General features: G+C 38.3%; 1 protein-coding gene across 4 annotated transcripts in view; it reads left to right on the top strand.

Moving 5' to 3' along the window:
- The window catches only part of map3k4 (mitogen-activated protein kinase kinase kinase 4), an 83,939-nt gene that overhangs the window by 42,024 nt on the left and 19,867 nt on the right, over nucleotides 1–22,048 (top strand). Inside the window, exons 4-18 of one of the 4 annotated variants that reach the window (XM_003215784.4) lie at nucleotides 1,720–1,962; nucleotides 3,339–3,485; nucleotides 5,654–5,811; nucleotides 6,885–7,001; nucleotides 8,017–8,116; nucleotides 8,224–8,307; nucleotides 9,090–9,356; nucleotides 11,550–11,699; nucleotides 12,642–12,803; nucleotides 13,350–13,483; nucleotides 16,414–16,492; nucleotides 16,720–16,798; nucleotides 17,702–17,798; nucleotides 20,141–20,257; nucleotides 21,495–21,595. In XM_003215784.4, the coding sequence (XP_003215832.2) occupies nucleotides 1,720–1,962; nucleotides 3,339–3,485; nucleotides 5,654–5,811; nucleotides 6,885–7,001; nucleotides 8,017–8,116; nucleotides 8,224–8,307; nucleotides 9,090–9,356; nucleotides 11,550–11,699; nucleotides 12,642–12,803; nucleotides 13,350–13,483; nucleotides 16,414–16,492; nucleotides 16,720–16,798; nucleotides 17,702–17,798; nucleotides 20,141–20,257; nucleotides 21,495–21,595 (2,035 nt within the window). The remainder of the gene's footprint in view (nucleotides 1–1,719; nucleotides 1,963–3,338; nucleotides 3,486–5,653; nucleotides 5,812–6,884; nucleotides 7,002–8,016; nucleotides 8,117–8,223; nucleotides 8,308–9,089; nucleotides 9,357–11,549; nucleotides 11,700–12,641; nucleotides 12,804–13,349; nucleotides 13,484–16,413; nucleotides 16,493–16,719; nucleotides 16,799–17,701; nucleotides 17,799–20,140; nucleotides 20,258–21,494; nucleotides 21,596–22,048) is intronic. The other 3 variants (XM_008123194.3, XM_008123204.3, XM_008123196.3) reach the window with 3 other exon arrangements.

Genomic DNA, 22,048 nt, shown 5'->3' with positions numbered 1-22,048 from the left:
GATCCACATTATTGTGGAGAGAGTTGGAAACAAAAAGTATTCTCTGAGGCTGTCATGCTGTACAGCGTTCCCTCACTACTTCGCAATTCATTTTTTGCGGATTCGCTGTTTTGCGGTTTTTCAATCAACTCTAAAAGATTATTATAAATCATAAAAATTACAATTTACAGCCAAAGGAAGGAAGGAAGGAGAAGTCAAAGGGAAAGTAAAGGAGCTCAAGCGGCAACGGGAGGAGAAGGAGGCAATTTATCAACACACGATTGGTTGATAAAGACTTAAAATAGTGTATAACTACTAAAATAATGTACAAATATTAAAATAAATATAGTGTCCGTACTTTGTGGATTTTCACTTATTGTGGGTGGTCCTGGAACCTAACCCCCACAATAAGTGATGGAACACTGTACTGTAGATTCTGCAACTGGTTTGAGGCTAGCCTCTGTTGGTGCCTAATCATGATCCAAGTCTCAAATTGGTTCCACAGAGAACAGTTTAGTCATCCAGGCCGTGAAGCCTGTTTCTATGCTTGCACTTTGGAACTGACCTAAATGGTCAGTGTTGATGTACCCTGGGATATGTTTATGTAGTGTAGTGTCCCATAAAAACTGAAGGAGCTTTCTAGTTCAACTGTGCGTTAATACCTGGTATCTTAGAATAGCGGTGTCCTAGGTGCTTTCATAGAACATATCTGTCTTGGACAGCTTAGTAAGTAAGCATCTGTTGTAATGTCTGCAATATCTCCGGTGTTTAAGGGTATTGTGATTAAAACGATGTGGCTGCTTCCACTCACTTTACTTGCCATTTTTGACTTCCAAATAATCATGAGGGGGGTCCTTAGAGCTAAATTTTTCCAAAGCTGCCTTAGGTCTGACACAAAGTTGGATTTACATGTTTCTGTCTATGTTAGAATAGACAACCTTATGCTCTCCAGCTTTTGAACTAAAACTTCCATCATCCCCAACCAGTAATCAAGGATATTGTTATAACATACTTTTTCAGGCTAATATAGTTTATTTTTCAAATGCCTCATCAGCATTAATCCCAGTGGAAATGTGCACATTGTTAGAGTTTTAATTTCACCTAAATCTAAGAAGCAACCATTATTTTGGGGTACATTGAATATTTTGAGTTGAACATTAATAAATTAAGACAAGCCTGCAATGTCATTTTAAGCTTTTGCAGGATTTTTGACAGTTGATATAGCTGTTCCTTCAGCTTAATCTCATTTAACACTCAATGGAATTCTTTTGGAGATATTTCACAGATCTGCTTTAGACCTGTTTCAAGTTATGGTGTGTAATGTGTAATTCACTTGTGTCCTCTTTCTGCATTCTTATTTAGTCCAGTTTTGTTGCTGTCTTGGGAAACAGTTTTTTTGGGAAGAGAGATTTTATATCATCAGTCCACAGTCTAAATTCTTTTAATACACCCCTAAGACTTGCATGTATTTTATTGTGTTGTATTGTTTATCAATTAGTAATAGTGTGATTATGAGGATGTTCAAATGCTCTGCAGGTGCCCATCATGTGTGCTATACTTTCTGAATTGTGGCTTTCATCTACAGCTACAGCTTTGCAACTTTGTTAGAGGCAGTATTGATGGATTTCTTATAGTGGTTTTTAAAGTGTTTTTTGGGGAGTGAGCATGGGGAGATTTTCCCCTAATAAGTTCCTAATAAGTTGGAGAAATTACTTTCATGCTGTCTGTTTTTTTAATTAGTTTTCAGAATATCCAGATCCCATTTTATGTTCAGATTACGTGCAGTTGTCAAATTCTCCGCCTTCTTCAGATCAAAAATGCAGTACTGTGTCATGGGAAGAACTGAAAGCCATGGATTTACCATCTTTTGAGCCCGCATTTCTAGTTCTTTGCCGAGTCCTCCTCAATGTTATCCATGAATGTCTCAAATTAAGATTGGAACAACGACCTGCAGGGGAGCCATCTCTCTTGAGTATTAAGCAGGTATGCCTGATATGTTTTATTGGTCCTCTTTCTAATATTGGTCCTCTTTTCTAATAAAAGCTAATATTATTCTAGAATTTGTTAATAACTATCTCGTTGAAGGGAAAGATAGAATGAAGGAAGACATTATTTGAAGCTAAATCCCTCCTCTTATTAAAGATTACACTGATGTCATCTGTCATTTTACTGAGTTGCTTACTATTATAAGCAGTTAATTAGAAAATGTGTTATCATTTCTGTTTAGTCTCAGTTACTCACTTTGAGATAGACACATTTGAATCTAGGCGATTGCGGTATAGGGCACCTGACCAGAGAGATGGAATCGCAATAGACCACTGCAACCCCACTTCCCACCCCTGCTGGTGCACCCCAAAACAAACTGGGATGAGGTTGACCCCCCCCCCCCCCAGAGTTTGTTCAGCCAAGTTTCGGTGATGCAAGCCAGGTCTGCATGTTCACCCAGGATCAGGTCCTGGATGGCTGCTGTCTTACCATTTACGGATGTGGCATTTAACAACAGGATCTTAAGCCCAGAGGGGCTGTAATTTTGGCTGCCCAGCCTATTTTGGGTTGAGGGGCGCTTCAGTGTCATAAGGACTCTGTTGCGCTTCCCTCTATTGTAGTGTTTTTGTATCTCCTCCTCCCCAGAACGACTTCTGTAGGAGCACCCTACACAGGACCAACCCCTCTCCCCCCGAGGAACCATACTCCCCCATCTATTGGAGGCTGACAATTTGGAGATTGATGTGATAAATTAGTAACACCATAGCTTATGGGCATGATCAGTGTATCCCCAACATACACACAGTATGTTGCACACCCGACCCCAACGCTCCCCCGACTCAATGACTATGTTATAAAAATGTATTATTGTCTCTGTGAAATCTGTGAGATTCTGTATCTGTTTCTTCTGATATATTTGGCTTTTAAGATTTTTTTTTGGAATTTTAAAGTGGCTTAAACTAATTCCTTACAGTTGAGGCAGAGAAGTTTGAAAATTTGAAGGCAGATCTGGAGTTCTTTTTCAAAGTCATACTAATAATTAGCGATTATTTTGTAGTAGACAATGAGACTTGAGCTGAAGAGATGTGTTTATGAGCACTAGTTGTTTTGTAGCATTCATTAAAGTAAAAGTAGCCCTGTGTCATTTTGAAGATGAATGAGGAAAGGGTTGAAAAATATTTGGCATAATTAAGGACTATAGAAATGCACTGTGAGCAACTGGCTAGTCTGCAACTGTAGATTTTGTTTTGCTTGATCTTCTTATGCTACGAATGAGCTGGTGTTAATACCAAAGATAAACTGTTAGAGAAATTTCACAATTCTAAATAAAAAAACATCAAATTTATTGCTATTTATGGACTGTTTCATTTCAGTTAGTACGAGAATGTAAAGAGGTCTTGAAGGGTGGCCTGCTAATGAAGCAATATTATCAGTTTATGTTACGTGAGGTGTTAGATGATTTACAGAAGAACAACTGCAACATTGACTCTTTTGAGGAAGATCTGCATAAGATGTTAATGGTAAGTAGTGGTTCCTCATAACTTCTAGTATTTCAAGCCTATACTCTTGTCCATCTGACTTGATGCCTCTTATAATCTTTATTTTGTTTTCTCTAGTGATAAGCTTTTCACTCCAAATTTTGTGACTTTTTTTTAAAAAACCACACATATTATTGGGGATTCTGTGTTAAGAGTGCACAATGGTTTATGTTGCATTCAGCAAAATCTAAGATTATTCTTACTAAACCTGTGTAAGCAGGCACCTCTATAATTTCAAAAGTAAAAAGACAATCGTTCTACTCCATGCATCAGATGAAGTAGACTTAAATTGATGAAATATGTCTCCTACAGATCCAGTCTGAGACATCTACATTTTTGAATCCCATCCCAAAATAAGGTGGTGCTCCTATGTTTCAAATAGATCCTTGTAGATGTAACTCTGGAATTACAGGGCTGAAGAGCACCCTGCTTTCAAAAAGGATGTCTAAGGCACAGAAGGCTGCATGCCTTGTCATGGAAAGTTGCTTTCCTCATAGCCATCACATCAGCCCATCGCCCCTCTGAGCTGGCGCTCTGAGGGTCAACGTGCCCTACGGTCTTCCACCGGGACCGGGCATTCTCTGCACAGACATCACCTTTCTCCCTAAGATGGTATCCGCCTTCCACACTAGCTAGGAGATGATGCTCTTGGCCTTTTCCCAGTCCCCTACATCTCCTCTGGAGAAAAAACACCATCTCCTAGATGCCAAAAGGCCACTGCTCTTTTACAGAGGCAGAACTCAGTCTATAGGGAAGACTCATCAATTATTCATAGCCTATGCTCCAGACAAGCTAGGTCTTCATATCTCTTCTCAGAGGCTCTCCCACTGGATCGCTTCTGCCATCGAACATTGTTACCAACTGGCCACTGTTTGGCCTCAGTCAACAAGAGGCATGACATCCTCGGCAGCTTTCTTCTGGGGTATCCCTCTGGACTTGATCTCCAAGGCAACAATTTGGGCCAACTCTTTGACTTTTGTGTCTCATTACAGATTGGACTCAAGGTCACATGCGGACACTGCCTTTGGCATATCGGTTCTTTTTTCTTGCCTGTCCCAGCCACCGGGGCCGACCATACCCTCCACAAGGGTTAATGCCCCCTCTTGGATGTAAACCCAAGCCAATGATAGACCAACAAATATTTTCTGTATTATAACAAATGCTTTATCGAGAGTTTTCGTAATGTCTATATTAAGAACACTATAAAGCTTTTTCTCTTGCTTATGTCCCATTGTATAAGGTGCCTATTGTTGCACTAAGTTGATAGACCATTCGTTAAAGTTGTTTGTATTGAAGGGTATTCCTTCCTAACTACGAGTAACTTCTGCTGTTGCCAGAAGGGGTTATTGTTTCCGTTTGACACTTCTGTACTTACCATTGGCTTGGTGGGTAATGTGTTTTTTTGCACTGCAGTATTTGCACACTTTTCTATTGCTATGTGCCAATAAATGTTATACTTGGTTTACACACTACCTGGTGTTGGTTTGACATATGTCCCACCTACCTATATCTCAGCTTGCTAGTCTCCCTATGTGTGTATTCACAGAGACCATGAAGGACAGGTTCCTCACCGATAACTGTTTCTTTGAGTGGTCTTCTGAATTTACACAAACCCACCCATTCCTTCCCTCTACTATGCAAACCTCTTCCTTCTAGCTGCTACTTGCGGCTCAGGAACTGAAGAACGTGGGGCCATGGCACCTTTTATGCCCTGGGGAGGAGTGGGTGGAATTGCTGCCAAAACTTGAACATCAGATCTTGAGAAGCTTTTTGTTAGAATCTGTGCAGGTGAAGTAAACCCATATTTGTGAATTCACAGAGTACCACTTGAAGAAACACAGTTACAAGTGAGTAACCTGTCCATGTAATGATGATCTCAATAACTTAAGAGGAACTGCTATTTTTTAAAAAGGGACCCAACAAGGGCCTTTACTTCCAGGGACTATAAATACTAATGATGTCATTTTAAAAACATGGAGAAAAATAAAAAAGTGAGTTATATTTTAGCTTTCAGAGTTGTCAGAAAAAGACTTTTATGTCTGCTGGAGCTCTGAACAAGGGGAAAGGTTTTGTTTTTACTGTAGCACATTTGTGAGTTTATGAGCACACTTTGAAGCTGTTGTCTAAATGGTTTTTCCTCACATTTCAAGGTTTATTTTGATTATATGCGAAGCTGGATCCAAATGCTGCAGCAGTTACCTCAAGCATCTCATAGTTTAAAAAATCTCTTGGAAGAAGAATGGAATTTCACTAAAGAAATTACTCCTTATATACGAGGGGGTGAAGCTCAAGCTGGAAAGCTGTTCTGGTAGTTATTCTGATGCTCATGTTTGTTTAGCTTTGAATTACATTTTATTAATAGGAGATTTAATACTTTTCAATACTACAGGGAGTTCCCGAGTTACGAACATCGACTTACATATGACTCCTAGTTATTCATTTTTAAGTAATTTTTATTGAATCATTTTACAGGTGCAAATAATAAAATTTGGGGAGATGGTAGTGGGAGGGGAGGGTAGGAAAGGGGGGGGAGGTAAGGAATAATAGTATGGGGAACTAGGGCAGGAAGAATGGAAGGAGGAAGGGGGAGGACTTCTAATTATAAACAGGGGTGCGACAACAGGAAATGAGAGAAATCTACCCCTAGGAAGTTGACTCCTATGAGAGTTATCGTGGGGAAAAGATGTCTCCACTGAATCTTTATCGCCATTCCTTGTTTCCATGTTTTTCAAAATTCAGTTATCACAGGGACAGAAAGTGAGGTGAAATCTTCTGAACAGGGGCACAGATAGCAAAACAATTTTTACTGAACTGTAAATGTACCTGTTCTGACTTAACATACAAATTCAACTCAAGAACAAACCTACAGAACTTGTCTTGTTCAGAACCCAGGGAATGCCTGTAGTTGTATCTGTGAAATTCTAGTACATTAAATACAAAGTAGAGTTTTCAATATTTAGAAATATGAAGATTCTGGAAAGTTTTTTTTAAAATCCTCTCCTCTTTTACTGGGAAAAACTGATATTCAGATAATAATTACAAATTGAATTTTGTTTTTTACAAATGGAGCTACAAGGTCTTGAACTGTAAGGGCCCTTTGTGGTTTTGCTAATTTAGATAGAGCAATAAAAATATTTAAAAATAGAATATTAGCATCAGCATGAGTAAAACAGGTAAATACTTTTTTCTGTTCTCTTATAGAGCCTTAGGTAGATATAGCGAAGAAATCAAAGAGCTTTTCCTTACTTGAACTCCTTTCCATGTCATTTATATTCAATACTTTAATATTAACATCCCTGTAATCCAGAGTGCCATGGAATTTTTTTTACATAAATGTTGTCTATGATGTTCACAGTAGTAACAATTTAATTTTTGTTTCAGTGACATTGCAGGTGTGCTATTAAAATCAACAGGAATCTTTCTGGATGCTGGCTTACAAGTGAGCTGTGCCGAGTTTTGGGCTAGTGCTGATGATAGTGCTGCTTCAGATGAAATCAGGTACCCCTGGGCTTTCACTTTTTTCCTCTTGTTTTTATTCTGTTTCAGCCTCTGAACAGCTGACAGAAGCTTTGTTTTCATAGTTACGTCTGATGATGCCATCCCCTCAAAACTTGCCTTTTCAACCAGGCAACATTACTATTGAAGTGTTTCTAAGATGCTGCAAGTCAGGATGCTGCAAAATGATGGCCGCGTCACACTCCTTCTCATTAAGAGCAGATAACTGGGAGACCCGTTAGGATAATAGAAACATAGAGTTGGAAGAGACCACATGGGCATTCCAATCCAACCCCCTTCCATGCAAGAGAAGCACAGTCAAAGCAGCTCAGACAAATGGCCATCCAGCCTCTGTTTAAAACAGGCATGGGCAAATTTTGGCTTTCCAGGTGTTTTGGACTTCAACCCCTACAATTGCTAACAGCCAGTAAGATGTCTGGGATTTCTGGGAGTTGAAGTCCAAAACACCCGGGGGGGGGGGGGGGGCAAAGTTTGCCCATGCCTAGTTTAAAAGCGTCCTGCTGCAACTGTTTCTCTCAATATTCCCCATGACTGGGATAGCACCCCAGATGCTGTTTCCCAACACCCCAAACTGTAGAACATCAGAAACTTTTCAGTTGTGGTGCTGTCTGGTTGAGAATAGAAGGTTTTTTGAGTCACATAATAAATTGTGAATCCCAAAAGTTGTGGTCTTGTAAATCCAGATTATAATTTTGTAAAACATGCTAAACATGCTAGCCTATTTTGTTTAAAATGTACAGCCAAAACTTCCAGTTTGTGTATTCTTACTTTAATGGCTAAGGACATTTGAAGATTTTTTGTGCATTTTTTTTTAAAAAAACAAATGTATTTTGTATTCAACCTCTAAAAGTGAAATATGTCATTTTAGGACTCCTCAACTCGTTTTTAGCTAGTTGTTTGTAAGAATGTTCCTTATTTTGTTTTAAAAAGAATGTCTTCTTTGACTACACAGATGAAGATATTTTGGAATGACTTGAATTCTGTTCTATTTTTATAGGAGGTCTGTTATAGAGACCAGCCGAGCACTAAAAGAGCTGTTTCATGAAGCTAGAGAAAGAGCATCCAAAGCTCTTGGTTTTGCCAAGAGGTTAAGAAAGGTAAAAATCATAGGGTGGTGGAGCATTTTTGAGTGACATTCACTTTCAGTGGCATTGATACACTCAACAATTCAAGTTGATAACAAGTGTACTTTTCTTATTTCTAGGATCTTGAAATAGCAGCAGAGTTCACATTGTCTGCTTCTGTGAGAGAGTTCCTCAGTGCCCTGAAAGCACAACAGTATATGAAGGTAAAATCATTCTAGAGACTTTAATGGTTTTTAATATAATGTTTCTGAGGTATTATGTTTAATTATATATAATATAATAATAACTATTATAATGTTTCTGAGGTAATATTCACTGAGGCCTACTCCATACTACAGGTGCATAGCATTTTAGCCAAAACGTGCTAAATGGGAAGTTGTGTGCAGTATGGGTTTATGCATGTTTGAATATTAAGTACAGGATCTATTTAATGGAAATGCTAGGCCTGTCTTTTAGCCATATCACTACTGATTGCAGATGGATGCTCACATGATGGAATGACTATTCTATGAAACATGTCTTGCACATAGCAAAGAGAAGATTTCAAGCCAAATACGCAATGGTGTTTGTACATTGTGATAAGAGAAAGGGGAAGAGAATGCATTCCTACACTGCCAAGGTGCTGTATTGCTGCTTTTTTATTGCTTCTCAAGGCAATAGATAGGTAGGTCCTTTAATGGAGAAACACTTCGGAGATGCCCCTGTCTTCCTAAGCAGGGATGGTAAGATGCAATGTGAGAATGCCTTCCCTTTCATTCATGTAAGTGAGCGTAGTATTTTTCGTTGCCCCACACCTCTTTGCTGTGTAATCCTACACATTATTTGTTCCTTCATTGGTTGGAATCATTACATAAGGAGGAAAACTGGAGTCAGAATAGTATTTTTCCTGATGTTACATGTCATCCCTTGAAAATATCCTTCCCTGTCTGAAAGTTTGATATGCCTCTAGCTTTAATAACTGGGACTATATTGGTTTGTTCTTCAGGTACAAATCCCTGGACTTGAAAACTTACAGATCTTTGTGCCAGATAACCTTGTGGGGGAAAAACCTATTATCTTGCAGTTGCTTAATACAGCTGCAGGAAAAGACTGTTCAAAAGACTCTGATGAAGTTGCAAGTGAACCATTTTTACTTATGACAAAATACAGTGAAAAAGATCATGAAGTTATTGACAGCTGGAGCATTTGGGAAGGACAGCCTATTAAAATAGTTCCTCAGGTGGAAACTATTGACACACTGAGAAGTGTGCAGGTAAATATTTTCTGTAATAGTATTTGATGTTATTCTAAATTGTAACTGCTCATGGATTCCAAAAGTTAAGACAGGCTGTAAACGGTTTGGGTCCAGACTACCTGACAAACCACCTCTCTTATTTGAACCTGCCTGGATGCTGTGGTCATCAGAGGAGGCCCTCCTCTCAAATCACCCCCCCCCCCCCCCGTCTCAAACTTTGCAATTGCCCCCTGCCTCTGGAACTCTCTTCCAATGCTCACCTATGCTCCCAGGCATATGAAGAACCTAACATCTGAAAAACTGGCTTGTTAAATAAGGGCTGTTTTATCAGATATGGCTTTTAATTGTGAATTTGGCTTTTAACTTTGGACATGGCTTTTAACCTTGTTTTATTGTTTTAATGTGGCTTGTGTAATTGTGTTTTATTGACTGTATGATGATACATTTTATGATTGATTGTTTATATTACCCATTTGCTTTGTTTATTATTTCTCGGAGAGGGAGCGGGATACAAATAAAGTTTTGATTGATTGATTGATTGATTCATATTTCACAGATAAATTTTACTGGAAATATTACTTAATTTGCATAGGATCCTGGATATTTGAGAATTTGACTTTCTGTTTTCAGCCACCCATAAAGGGACTTTAGTTGAGTAAGATTATTTTTGCAAAAAAGAATGTATTTTTCCATAACATGTGAAATAAGGGAATATTAAATTGTCAGTGTCTTCTTAAATCACATAAAAGGCTATGAACCAGAGCCTTCAATGCTTTTTTTTTTTTACCATTTATGTAATGTACTTTGCCCTCATTTTCAAATGCCAAATTCTCCCAACTTTTTTTCATTGTATGCTTGAGCAAGAGGGAGGAGAATATCACCAATATGGTTGCTTCTTTATGCAGTAGTTACAAGTGTGCATGGTTTTTCATTTCATAAAGGAACAAAATTTAGAACTACAGTAGAGTCTCACTTATCCAACATAAACGGGCCGGCAGAATGTCGGATAAGCGAATATGTTGGATAATAAGGAGGCATTAAGGAAAAGCCTATTAAACATCAAATTAGGTTATGATTTTACAAATGAAGCACCAAAACATCATGTTAGACAACAAATTTGGCAGAAAAATTAGTTCAATATGCAGTAATGCTATGTAGTAATTACTGTATTTATGAATTTAGCACCAAAATATCACGATATATTGAAAACATTGACTACAAAAATGCGTTGGATAATCCAGAACGTTGGATAAGCGAGTGTTGGATAAGTGAGACTCTACTGTACATAATTGTAACTGTAGCATTATTGATTTATTAATTTATTTAGAGTGTCTATTCCCCACCTGTCAGTCAAAAAACATTCCAGGGTTGCTTAAAAATCATTAATTAAACGGCTCTCTTGCCCTCAGGCTTCCAATCAAAATAACAGAAAACATAAGGAAAATGGAATTAAGTGAAGCATACTGCCTGTTCTTTTTGCTCTCTAAAGGTCACAGTGATACAGTTAGGATGGAGGGAGGGCTTCTCATCTGTGGATGGGTCTAAGGCAGTGGTTCCCAACCTTTGGTCCTCCAGGTGTTTGGGACTTCAACTCCCACAATTCCTAACAGCTGATAAGCTGGCTGGGATTTCTGGGAGTTGACGTCCAGAACAACTGGAGGACCAAATGTTGAGAACCACTGGTCTAAGGCATGAGATAGAGCTGTGCCTGTGTCATCTTCTCTGCTGCTGAGGACAGATGTGGCACTGTCATGCTGTTTATAGGTTAATGAATTTGTTAATATATGGGAAAATAAAAAGGGTCTTTGGAACTGGTTGATACTGGGATTTTTATTCCATAACTGGCAGTGTAGCATGGTAAATAGTATATAGAAAACAGGATGTGGAATTGTTACTTACTTGAGCTTTCTGGATTTTAAAGAAACATCCTTAGAAAATCTGAAAGTATAACTATAAACATTTCCCATAAAATTATTTTATGTTATGGAAGTACAGTAAAGTCTCACTTATCCAAGAAAGAAAACACATTAATCAAATCCGCAAAAATCAAATCTAAAAACATTAAACCCACATTGTTAAACTGTTTAATATGAGTTTAAAATTTTAAACCAACCAATGTAGAGGGCCAACTGTATTTTAACCTTCAAAATAAGGTGTTACTTAATTCATTCAGATCCAGTTTTCAATAACAAGTTAACCTTGTGTTCCTAGGTTGATAACCTACTCCTTGTCGTCATGCAACCTGTTCATCTTGTGAACCAGAGAAAGGCTTTCCAACAGGTTTTTGAAGGGCTGATCTCTTTGCATCAGGAGCAAACATCCAGCCAGCCAGTCATTGCTAAAGCTCTACAGCAATTGAAGGTTGGTATCATCCTGATTCTTTTTTATTGTTGATCATTTTAAGCACATTTTATAAAATTACCACCACAAACCAATTAGAAGAAAGATGATTTGCAATGGCAGTTTCATGTAAATAAATTGAATGTATTTACAAAATGCTGCCTGGGTTATTTGTATAGCTTAAGACATCACTTGTCTAAACATTGATAGATCAGCTATAATCTCCTGTTGATTTGACATATGAAGCCCTGTATCAAATTGCTCTAATATGACAGTAAGGCACAGTGGTGACAGTGCCATTCTCGAAAAGGACTGTAAGGTTGGAAGATTACAATAATTGCTGCAGTTATGAGTCTCATCATTTCTTGTCCAGTGTTTCAACAAATAGTTACAGAATGATTGATTGAAGAACTAAAAAATTATTGGGTTGTTGTGTGTTTTCCGGGTTGTATGGCCATGTTCCAGAAGTATTCTCTCCTGACGTTTTGCCCAAATCTATGGCAGGCATCCTCAGAGGTTGTGAGGTACATATATACAGCCCGAAAAACACACAACAACCCTGTGATTCCGCCCATGAAAGCCTTCGACAACATATTAAAAAATTCTTACACGAGTTACAATTTTATATTTACAATTTGTAGATGAGTGGCATGTCTGCTGGGACATGCTCTATGGTGCTTCTGATGAAATAGGCTTTTCCATAAAAAAACCGTGCCACGATCTATTTTAATTTTTAATGATATAATCTTGTATGTGTCTACTCAGAAGTAAGTACTACTGAATAAAGTGAGACATGCTCCCAGATAAACAAGTATTTTATCTGGGATTGCGGTGTAAATTATTGCAAGACATGGTAATTTGTGCATTTGTCAAGAAGTAGTTATTTTAGCTTAACATAATGTTCTTCTGGAATCGTTCTTTGTACAAGTAACATTGAGGCTGAGATTTTTCTCTACTTTCCAGAGTGATGCTTTGCAGCTGTGCAATAAGATAAGCAGTGCACTTGACAGAGTGGAGCGCATGTTCACATCTGAGTTTGATGCAGAGATTGATGAGTCAGAATCAGTTACTTTGCAGCAATATTATCGGGAAGCCATGATTCAGTGTTACAATTTTGGTTTTGAGGTGGGTTCAAGAGTATTTTTCCCATTATTTTTGATAATGGAAAGTTTCTGAAGCATTCTCCTGTATCATTTGAAGAAAGGGGAGAGAAACTTGTCTTTAAGCAAGATTGTCATATTTTTATTAGTTGTGTGTGATATGCTCATTGCTTTTCACTTCAGGCATCTCCTGGAAAGTTGAAGTATAGTCTGGCATGGTAGATTCAACACAACTGCTATAACTTTATAAAAATCAAAAGAAATGCTTAAAATACATTTGTCTTGATTAGAACACTTGGTTTGTTGAGTGTCATGATTTTTTTTAACTGACCTAATTTTATTTTGCTGCAGATGTTAATTGTCTTGATTTACAAGTTGTTCCATAGATACATTTCATTATTCTGTTACTGTGTTTCATGATAACTATATTGTGCTTCTTACTGATCTCAGATTGTTTGAGAATTTTAAAATCAAAATATCATTGTTAAGGATAACATGGTGTAATTTTTCTATCAGTTGCAAATAGCAATATCAATTTCAGAACTTGAAGAATAATCTTAATATATTTTAGTATCATAAAGAAGTCATTCGTCTGATGTCCGGAGATTTCAGACAGAAAATTGGAGACCAGTATATCAGTTTTGCAAGGAAGTGGATGAATTATGTCCTTACAAAATGTGAGAGTGGTCGAGGCACCAGACCCAGGTAATGATTAAACAGACCTAATTTTGTTTCTTTTTGTTGGTGATGTCTTTTAACAGAGCACAGTTAACATCTATATCACTTTGGGAGAGTATTATTAATGCCAATGTAACAAATTGTGCAGAACTAAGATACCATATATACTCGAGTATACGCTGAGTTTTTCAGCCCTTTTTTAGGGCTGAAAAAACCCCTTTCGGGTTATATTCGAGTAAGGGTCTTGGCCAGCTTATATTCAGGTCGGTTTATACTCGAGTATATAGGTAATCTGAGTTGGACAGTCTTATCTTATTAAGTCTTACTATTATCTTAAATTACAGTTTTATATAAATATTCAAAACATTTAATCTACTGATGCCTTAATTAATGTAATTTTATTGGTATCTATTTTTATTTTTGAAATTTACCAGTAGCTGCTGCATTTCCCACCCTTATTTTATACTTGAGTCAATGAGTTTTCCCAGTTTTTTGTGGTAAAAGTAGGTGCCTTGGCTTATATTCGGGTATATACTCGAGTTTTGGAGGGTGTTGCCATCTCTACGCAGATGACACGCAAATCCACTACTCATTTCCATCTAACTCCAAGGAAGCCCCTCGGATTCTGAACCAGTGCCTGGCCGCTGTGGCGGACTGGATGAGGAGGAACAAGCTGAGGATCAATCCTGATAAGACAGAGGCCCTCCTGGTCAGTCGCTCGTCGGATCGGGGTATTGGGTGGCAACCTGTGCTGGACGGGGTTGCACTCCCCCTGAAATCACAGGTCCGCAGTTTGGGGGTCCTCCTGGACTCAGCGTTGACGCTTGAGGCTCAGGTGTCGGCGGTGGCCGGGAGGGCCTTCGCACAACTCAAACTTGTGCGCCAACTGCGACCATACCTCGTGAAGTCTGACTTGACCACGGTGGTGCATGCCTTAGTTACCTCTAGACTGGACTACTGTAATGCGCTCTACGTGGGGCTTCCCTTGAAGACGGCCCGGAAACTACAATTGGTTCAGCGTTCGGCGGCCAGATTAATAACAGGGGCGAGCTACAGGGAACGATCTACTCCCCTGTTCAAAGAGCTCCACTGGCTGCCGTTCACTTTCCGGTCCCAATTCAAGGTGCAGACCATCATCTATAAAGCCCTAAACGGTTTGGGACCCACCTACCTTAGTGACCGTATCTCCTATCATAAACCTGCCCGATCCCTTCGTTCATCCAGGGAGGCCCTTCTTTCGCCACTGCCTTTATCCCAGGCCCGTCTTGTGGGAACGAGGGAGAGGGCCTTTTCTGCTGTGGCCCCCCGACTGTGGAATTCACTGCCCACTGAGATCAGGCAAGCCCCCACCTTGTTAGCCTTTAAGAAAGATCTAAAAACATGGCTTTTCCGATGTGCCTTTGGGGAGTAAATGTTATATACCTCTTTGGTTATTCCCCTTGGATTCTATCCTTTAGACTGCTCCACCATTTTATATCCCTGTTCCCTTTATTCGTATGCCTCTCTCTCCCGAGTTTTTAATTAAGTGTTCATGTGGCCCGCCCTGTTTTTTACTGTTTTCTCTGATTTGTGCTGTAATGTATATGATTATTTTTGCACTGTTATATTGTGTTATGATATGTTGTTTTATTTTGTTATATTGTATGGTGTCTGGGCATGGCCCCATGTAAGCCGCCCCGAGTCCCCGTTGGGGAGATGGTGGCGGGGTATAAATAAAGTTTTATTATTATTATATTACTATTATTACCTGAGATTACTAAAAGTCCAGATTGTTTAGATTTCCATTCAGGATTGACGTGAAAAGGAAGGATTGAATTGTCACACAGTTAGTATGGGGGAAGGCAGCTATGCTTAGTAATGGCACAGCATAGAATATTATCCTCTGTTTATTGCCTGAATGATAAATTGCTGCCAGTTTCTTATAATTTGTTGGTCATTGACTAATCACATAATAGTCAGGGATTACATTAGTTAAGGCTAAAGGTTTGACTGTCCTTACTCAGGAGGACATTCTCTTTCTAAAATTTCCTGTTCTTAAATTTGAAGAGATGACTGTTGTGGTTTGTGATGTGACAGACTTTGGCAAAATCTTTAATCATGGACATAATAAATGTTGGTAGGAAACAAGTTATTGACAGAAGAAGGAAAATTGTGTAGAGCTATGGATTCTGCTTTCTCAAATAGAGTGAAATCCCCATATTACTTGACTGTATAACTACTTGAAGGAATATTTATTATGAGAAACAGAATGGTGCATGAGTATGATATATGCAAATTTTTAAAAACTAATTAATATTTGCCTACAATAACTTGCAGCATTTACCCTAAATATTTGGGTTCATCTGATCTTGGGTAAATGTCCACCTCAGTTATGCTCTGATTAAACAGAACTTAATCTAAAATAGAGTCTTTTGTTACATCACCATTTGTGTTTTGACTTATGGAAAGCGACTTCTATGTATAGACATCTTGCCATATTGTGCACTTTTTTTACCTGTGCATTTAAAGTAATAAATCTCCTTGGTAAACAATTAATGGGACACTATTGATTTCAGTAAATCCACCCAATTAGCTAAGTTGAGCCCAAATTTTCCTTGTCAAAATCCAGCACTCTAACTCTCTAACCATTTTTATTTGTAGTTTCAGTTCTATTGTTCAGTCTCAAAAGAACACAACCTTATGTTGTGGTTAGACTGGGGGAAAGTGACTGTTTTCATTCTCTGATTTTAAGAAGCCCGTTTAATTAGGAGTGTTCTAGCATGATCTTGTGAATATTCATAAAAATACGGTTTCAGAGGACAGAATTGTGAGTAGGTTTTGGTTTACTCTTATGTGTTTAGAAAGCCAAGTGTTTGTGTAACATAGCAACACAGATTGCTTCTCTCAGTAAACAGAATGACTTATATAAGTATTAAAAATAACTTTTGATGAAAGAATAATGCTTGTCTGCTCAACAGGTGGGCAACACAGGGTTTTGATTTTCTTCAAGCCATTGAGCCAGCCTTTATTTCTGCTCTGCCAGAAGATGACTTCTTGGTATGTTAGTCATTCTTACATTTCATGTTTAAAAGCATTATAGGCTGCATTTAAGATGGGCTCAATGATGCCGGGGAAGGAAGCTTGAGCTTTGATGGTTCGCCACGTTCATCTTCCGTGATTAATTATTTGTTCCTAACTATACAGTTTGAAAAAATATAGTAGGTAAGATGAGAAATAATATGATTGTTTAATTATCCCAATGGTACTTGTTCCTTCTTTTCTAGAGCTTACAGGCACTGATGAATGAATGTATTGGGCATGTCATTGGAAAGCCTCATAGTCCTGTAACAGGTTTGTACCTTGGTAAGACAGCAGCTAAAATATCTTCTTCTGGAACATTAGAGCTATAGATTATAGAACTCTATAAACATTTTAACTACAAGTAATCCATTATAGTTTAACATTAAACTGTCTCCTTTAACCAGTTAAATTCTGCCATCTGTCTCGTTATTAGGCAATCATAATGGTTACAATATGATAATATGATCGTAACCATTCAAAAATGTGTAACCATGCCCCCTAAAATACAACGCATACACAAAAATAAATTATCTTTGCCAATTCATCTGTTTCCAAGGCAAAGACATAGATGCCATAACAAAGAAAAGACTTAAGAATCCAACAGGTCCAAAGTTTGCTGGAATTGCAAGATTTTCAGGTTTTGGCAGATTTCCTTAGTATGCAATTCCCAAGCCTTGTGCAGCAAGTAAAAAAGGCCATTTGCATATTTGTGACATCTAGGCCTTTGAAAAGAATAGGATATACAACAGGGCCTCTATAGATGAGTCCAAAGAAATGCAGATCCATTTAGTAGGGTATGGTATCCTAAAACTAAGGTATTTAGAAATGCATTTAAACTTTAGAAAGTACTGACCATTACATTTGGTTTCGTGTACAAAACAAACTGAAAATCAGTAAAGCTGGTAGAATATAGTAACATGTTGTAAGTATTCTTCCAACAAGCTGCATTTTTCCAGTTCTGGGCATTCATCAAAGGTAAACCCGTATAAAACATGATTCAGCAATCCGCCTTTGATTTAATGAAGATATAAATAATTGTGATCATTTCAATTTTGCTACTTCCATTCCATTTAGATTACATAAACTTGATCTCAGTAACAGTGTGCCCATGTTAATATGACATGCATGCATTGGGTGTTCTCTTAAGCCACCTGAAAGATCGCCATCTGTTTCTTTTGTTTGTAGCTCTTCATCGGAATAGTCCCCGTCCTGTTAAAGTACCTCGATGTCATAGTGATCCCCCAAATCCTCACCTCATCATCCCAACTCCTGAAGCATTCAGGTATTAAGAACTTTTGCATAATGTTTTCCCCTATGGCCTGGAACAGATGGCACAGCCTTCTTGGTCTAAATGGATGCACAAGAACTTGGGCCTAGCACCAGATATCTATCTATATATACATACCGTATTTTCTGGCGTATAGGATGATTGGGCGTATAAGACGACCCCCAATTTTTCAAGTAAAAATATAAAGTTTAGTATATACTTGTTGTATAAGACTACCCCTTAATTGGGGGAGACACCAACACAGTCGCTGGTTCTTCTGGCGCCATCACCTTGCTGGTTCTTCTGGCGCCATTGCCATCGCTGCCAGTGGCCATGGCGTAGCCGGGCCCTGCCTCTTCCGGCGCCATCGGCCCGCACCCAGACAAGCTGGAGGCAGGAGTCAGCTCCTCCTCTGCTGCGCCACTGCCACCTCCTGCCCCGAGACCCCCACCTCCTCTGCTGCCTCCTCGCCTCAGGACTGGATCACAGGCAAGGAAAGGCCAGTGAGCGTCTTGAGGCCTAGTTGGGGGAGGGGTTGCCATGGAGATAGGTGGTGGGCACTTGTCACTGGAAGGCTTTCATGGCTGGAATCACAGGCTTACTGTGATTTCAGGTCATGTTCCCATCCTCCTACTGTTTCTATCCTTCCACCCTCTTCCTGCCCAACCTCGGAACTCACTGCTTGCTGCTCTTCTTGTTTTATACCTGGCCCCTGACTTTTAAGATGATTTTCCTGGGTTAAAAAGTTGTCTTACATGCCAGAAAATACGGTATATTAATATTTACATATGAGTACATGTACCCATCCCCACAATCATGAAAAAGTTAGATGTTCCTTTTTCAGCAGCAGGACAAACATGATGTATCTGGTGAGAGGATGATTCAGTGGAAGGTTGCGCTCCCCTGGTTTGGAGAGGCAACCAATATTTCTGAAGCATTTCCAGCAACTACTATCAGAATCTGTCTGTCTTTCACTAATGGAGATCAATTTGTCAGCATTCAATCCTACAGTGTTATGCCTGTGCACCCTAGTAACATCTTGTTGTCTTGAGTGCTGAATGACATGTGACTGTCTGTAATTGGATGATGCTTGTGACAATATGTAATGATGAGCAACATCATTTTCCCTCTTTCTGTTCTTGAACCATTTCATAAATGTTTATTTTACTTTCCTTTTTTTCCTATACTATATTTTTAATGCTTTTGCTCATGATTTGTGACTCTCCAGTCTGCCAATACCAATCTGGTGCTTAGGCTCTTTTGTTACCTTTTTAAATTACAAAAAGGAACAAAAGTAATGCAGATAGCCCCCCCCCCCCCTTTCCATGACTACTTCAGTGTTGCCCTGATTTTCTGGGATATTTTGGGGGGAGAGGATACATTGCCTCTGTAATGGTGCTTCCTGTTTTCCTTCTCCTTCAAAGGCTGCAGACTTTCCTTCAAACAGGCATACTCTTCTTAAAATGTATGAATGAGAACGATATAGTGTGCTAAATAATCTAGTCATATCCTGGCATTAATATAAGCCTGTTAGTTTAAAAAATCAGCTTTCTTAATTGTTGACATACTAGGAGATTTGGCATTCTTTTGATGCACTACTCTCCTGTTCTTTGATAAGAGTATATATGCATATAGTTGTCTGTTACAATGCTGCTTTGTATTAAGATGGATAAAATGTGATTGTCTAGATGTTCTAAAGCTCCAGCTCCTAGCATTTCTCGTCTTAAGGGATGCCTTCTTGCCATCCCAGGTGAAAACTGGAAGTTAGCTGAATACATAGATTGTGTATCCACAGATTCAACCAATTCAACCATCCACAGTTTTAAAATAGTAAAAATAAATATCAATTTCCCCTTTTATATCTGGGACACCCTTTTTCTATGCCATTGGATAGAATGGAACTTGAACATCCACGGATTTGGGTTTCCATGCGGGTCTTGGAACAAAACACCGGCAGATTCCAAGGGCCCATGGTATCTCTTTCTTAGAAATGAGAGATATACCCTACTAAGGTCTTTAGACAGTGTTGCTTCACACATAAAGACTTTTTCCTACCCCTTCCAGTTCCCTTGTGAGGCACTCATACTGTATGTTCTTACTTATTTTCCCCATTTCCAATAGTTCACATTTATGCATTTATGCATGTTGTATACTAAGTTCTCAGTTGTGAGCATGGTTTTAGAGAGTAGTCTAAAATCCTGGACTACTAATAAATATTTTTAGAGCTCAAAATACTTCTTTTTCTTTTTTAAAAAATGACACTTTTTTAGATTGTTGGTTTTGAGTCTCCCTGTTTTAAAACTCCATTTCAGAATGGACCCAGCCCCCCTTTTCTCAAGCTTTTCTTCTCACTACAGCACAAGGAATGTCCCATGCGATGTACGGAACCATTGCAGCCCTGCTCTTAGTCGCCCCGCTCCCTTTGGAGGTGACTCTGCTCAGCCAAAACCTGTCAGCTGTGCAAATGATATCAGGTAGCTCCACCTCACAATGTAGTGGAACCATTCCTGTTTATGTCACCCATCCAGAATTGCTTGTACTTAGATCCCAGTAGTTCCTTTTGGTTCCCTTGTGTTTTCCATGTAACTTTCTCATTACTGTTCCAATCAGTGAAGTGGAATGCATGTATTATATTTTCAACTAATGGTATTTTTAAAAAAAATACATTTTGTCTATGCATGTTTTTAATTGTTTCATTTTAGCATCATTAATGCATGCATTTCTTTCTTCTTAGTTCTTATGCAGCTTTATAGTTGTTAGTTGTGATTGAGTTTGTATTGAAAAGAATGCACTAGTTGAATATTAATTTGTAAAATATAAGCAGTATTGTGTAAACATTTTAAAAGAAAATTTAGCAAGTGAGAAATCTAATGTGAGATAAGGGTTTTTAGTGCTGTGTAGTGCACTGTTGTTTTCATGATAGGTTTCTTCTTTCAAGTTTGATGGTAACAGCTTTAGGCAGTGGAATCTGCTGCCTTGAAGTCCAGTGGAGTCTCCTTCTCTTGAGGTTTTTAAGTAGAGGCTGGATGGTTATCTGTCAGGGATGCTTTGATTGTGTGCTCCCGCATGGCAGGAGGTTGGACTGGATGATTCTTGTGGTCTCTTCCAACTCTGTTTCTATGATTTTAAGTTCTTCTTACTTCAGATAACTAGAAAGCAGCTCAAAAGCAAAGCTATTGTATCAGTAGAATTGCTGAAGCTCTCTTCCAACTGTTTCTCCAGATTTTAAAAAAGTAGCTGTAACAGTATGACATCATAAAGATTTTTCTTTCTCTTTCATTCCATTACTTTCCACACTATTGACAAAAATGTGTGTTATCTCACCTTCCTTCCCATTGTAGTTCATGTGTCTGACTCTGATGTGAGATGTAGCGTTATTTTAAAAAGCTGAGGGGTGGTTAATCCAAAGCATTTGGTCCATCACCTCCCTGCAAGATTACTGATGAATTTATACCAGGTCAATTCAACATACTGTTCCTTTGTATTCAATCTAAATAGTAGTATATTCTTTAAAAAATGAAGGGCTGAGCTAAGATATTTGAAGGTTTTTTTTTAATATATCCAAGACTGGAAGAATTTGGATTATAAATATTCAGATTACTTTCCTCATTTGTCATGACATTATATATCTTATTTAAGCTTTCATTACTAGTAAGGGGAAGGATCAAAGTACTAAATGATGGAGCAGTTGTGTGTGTCCTCTCTAAACAGAGGTTCCAGTGTTCCTGAAAATGATCGACTAGCTTCAATTGCTGCTGAATTACAGTTTAGGTCATTAAGCCGCCACTCAAGTCCCACTGAAGAAAGAGAAGGTGAGTGAGTTGCTCTGAAATCTGTGATGTAGTAGATAGGTATTTCCCTCTGAAATGTACTTAAATCAATTTGCTTTAAAGTAGTATTCTGTCAGATACGTAATTTGACTTACTCATTCTGATATAAGCATCTAACCATATAAGATATTTTTTTCAAAAAATCTTATGTCTTTCCCTCCACTGAATCTGTTTTTGTAATTTGATTCATTTGTTTGCATTACTTATGTACCGATGTTAAATGTGAACTTTTGCAGTTGAAAAAATATATAATGAGCTAGCAATATAAGTGTTAAGAGTATTGTTAAACCTGGGCAACAGTTTATCAGATAACCGAGAGCTCTGGCAATTAAAAAATAATATTCAAATAAAAAGGCGAGAACAAATGAAACGAAACAAAGTTCTATAGGAGGCAATATTTGTAAGCAACTCCTGTGTGAGTTGTGCAGCATGATT

Source organism: Anolis carolinensis, chromosome 1, assembly GCF_035594765.1.
Source record: "Anolis carolinensis isolate JA03-04 chromosome 1, rAnoCar3.1.pri, whole genome shotgun sequence".
NCBI lineage: Eukaryota > Metazoa > Chordata > Lepidosauria > Squamata > Dactyloidae > Anolis > Anolis carolinensis.
Note: the sequence above shows the minus strand (reverse complement) of the source record. Positions and strands in the feature narration are given on the sequence as shown.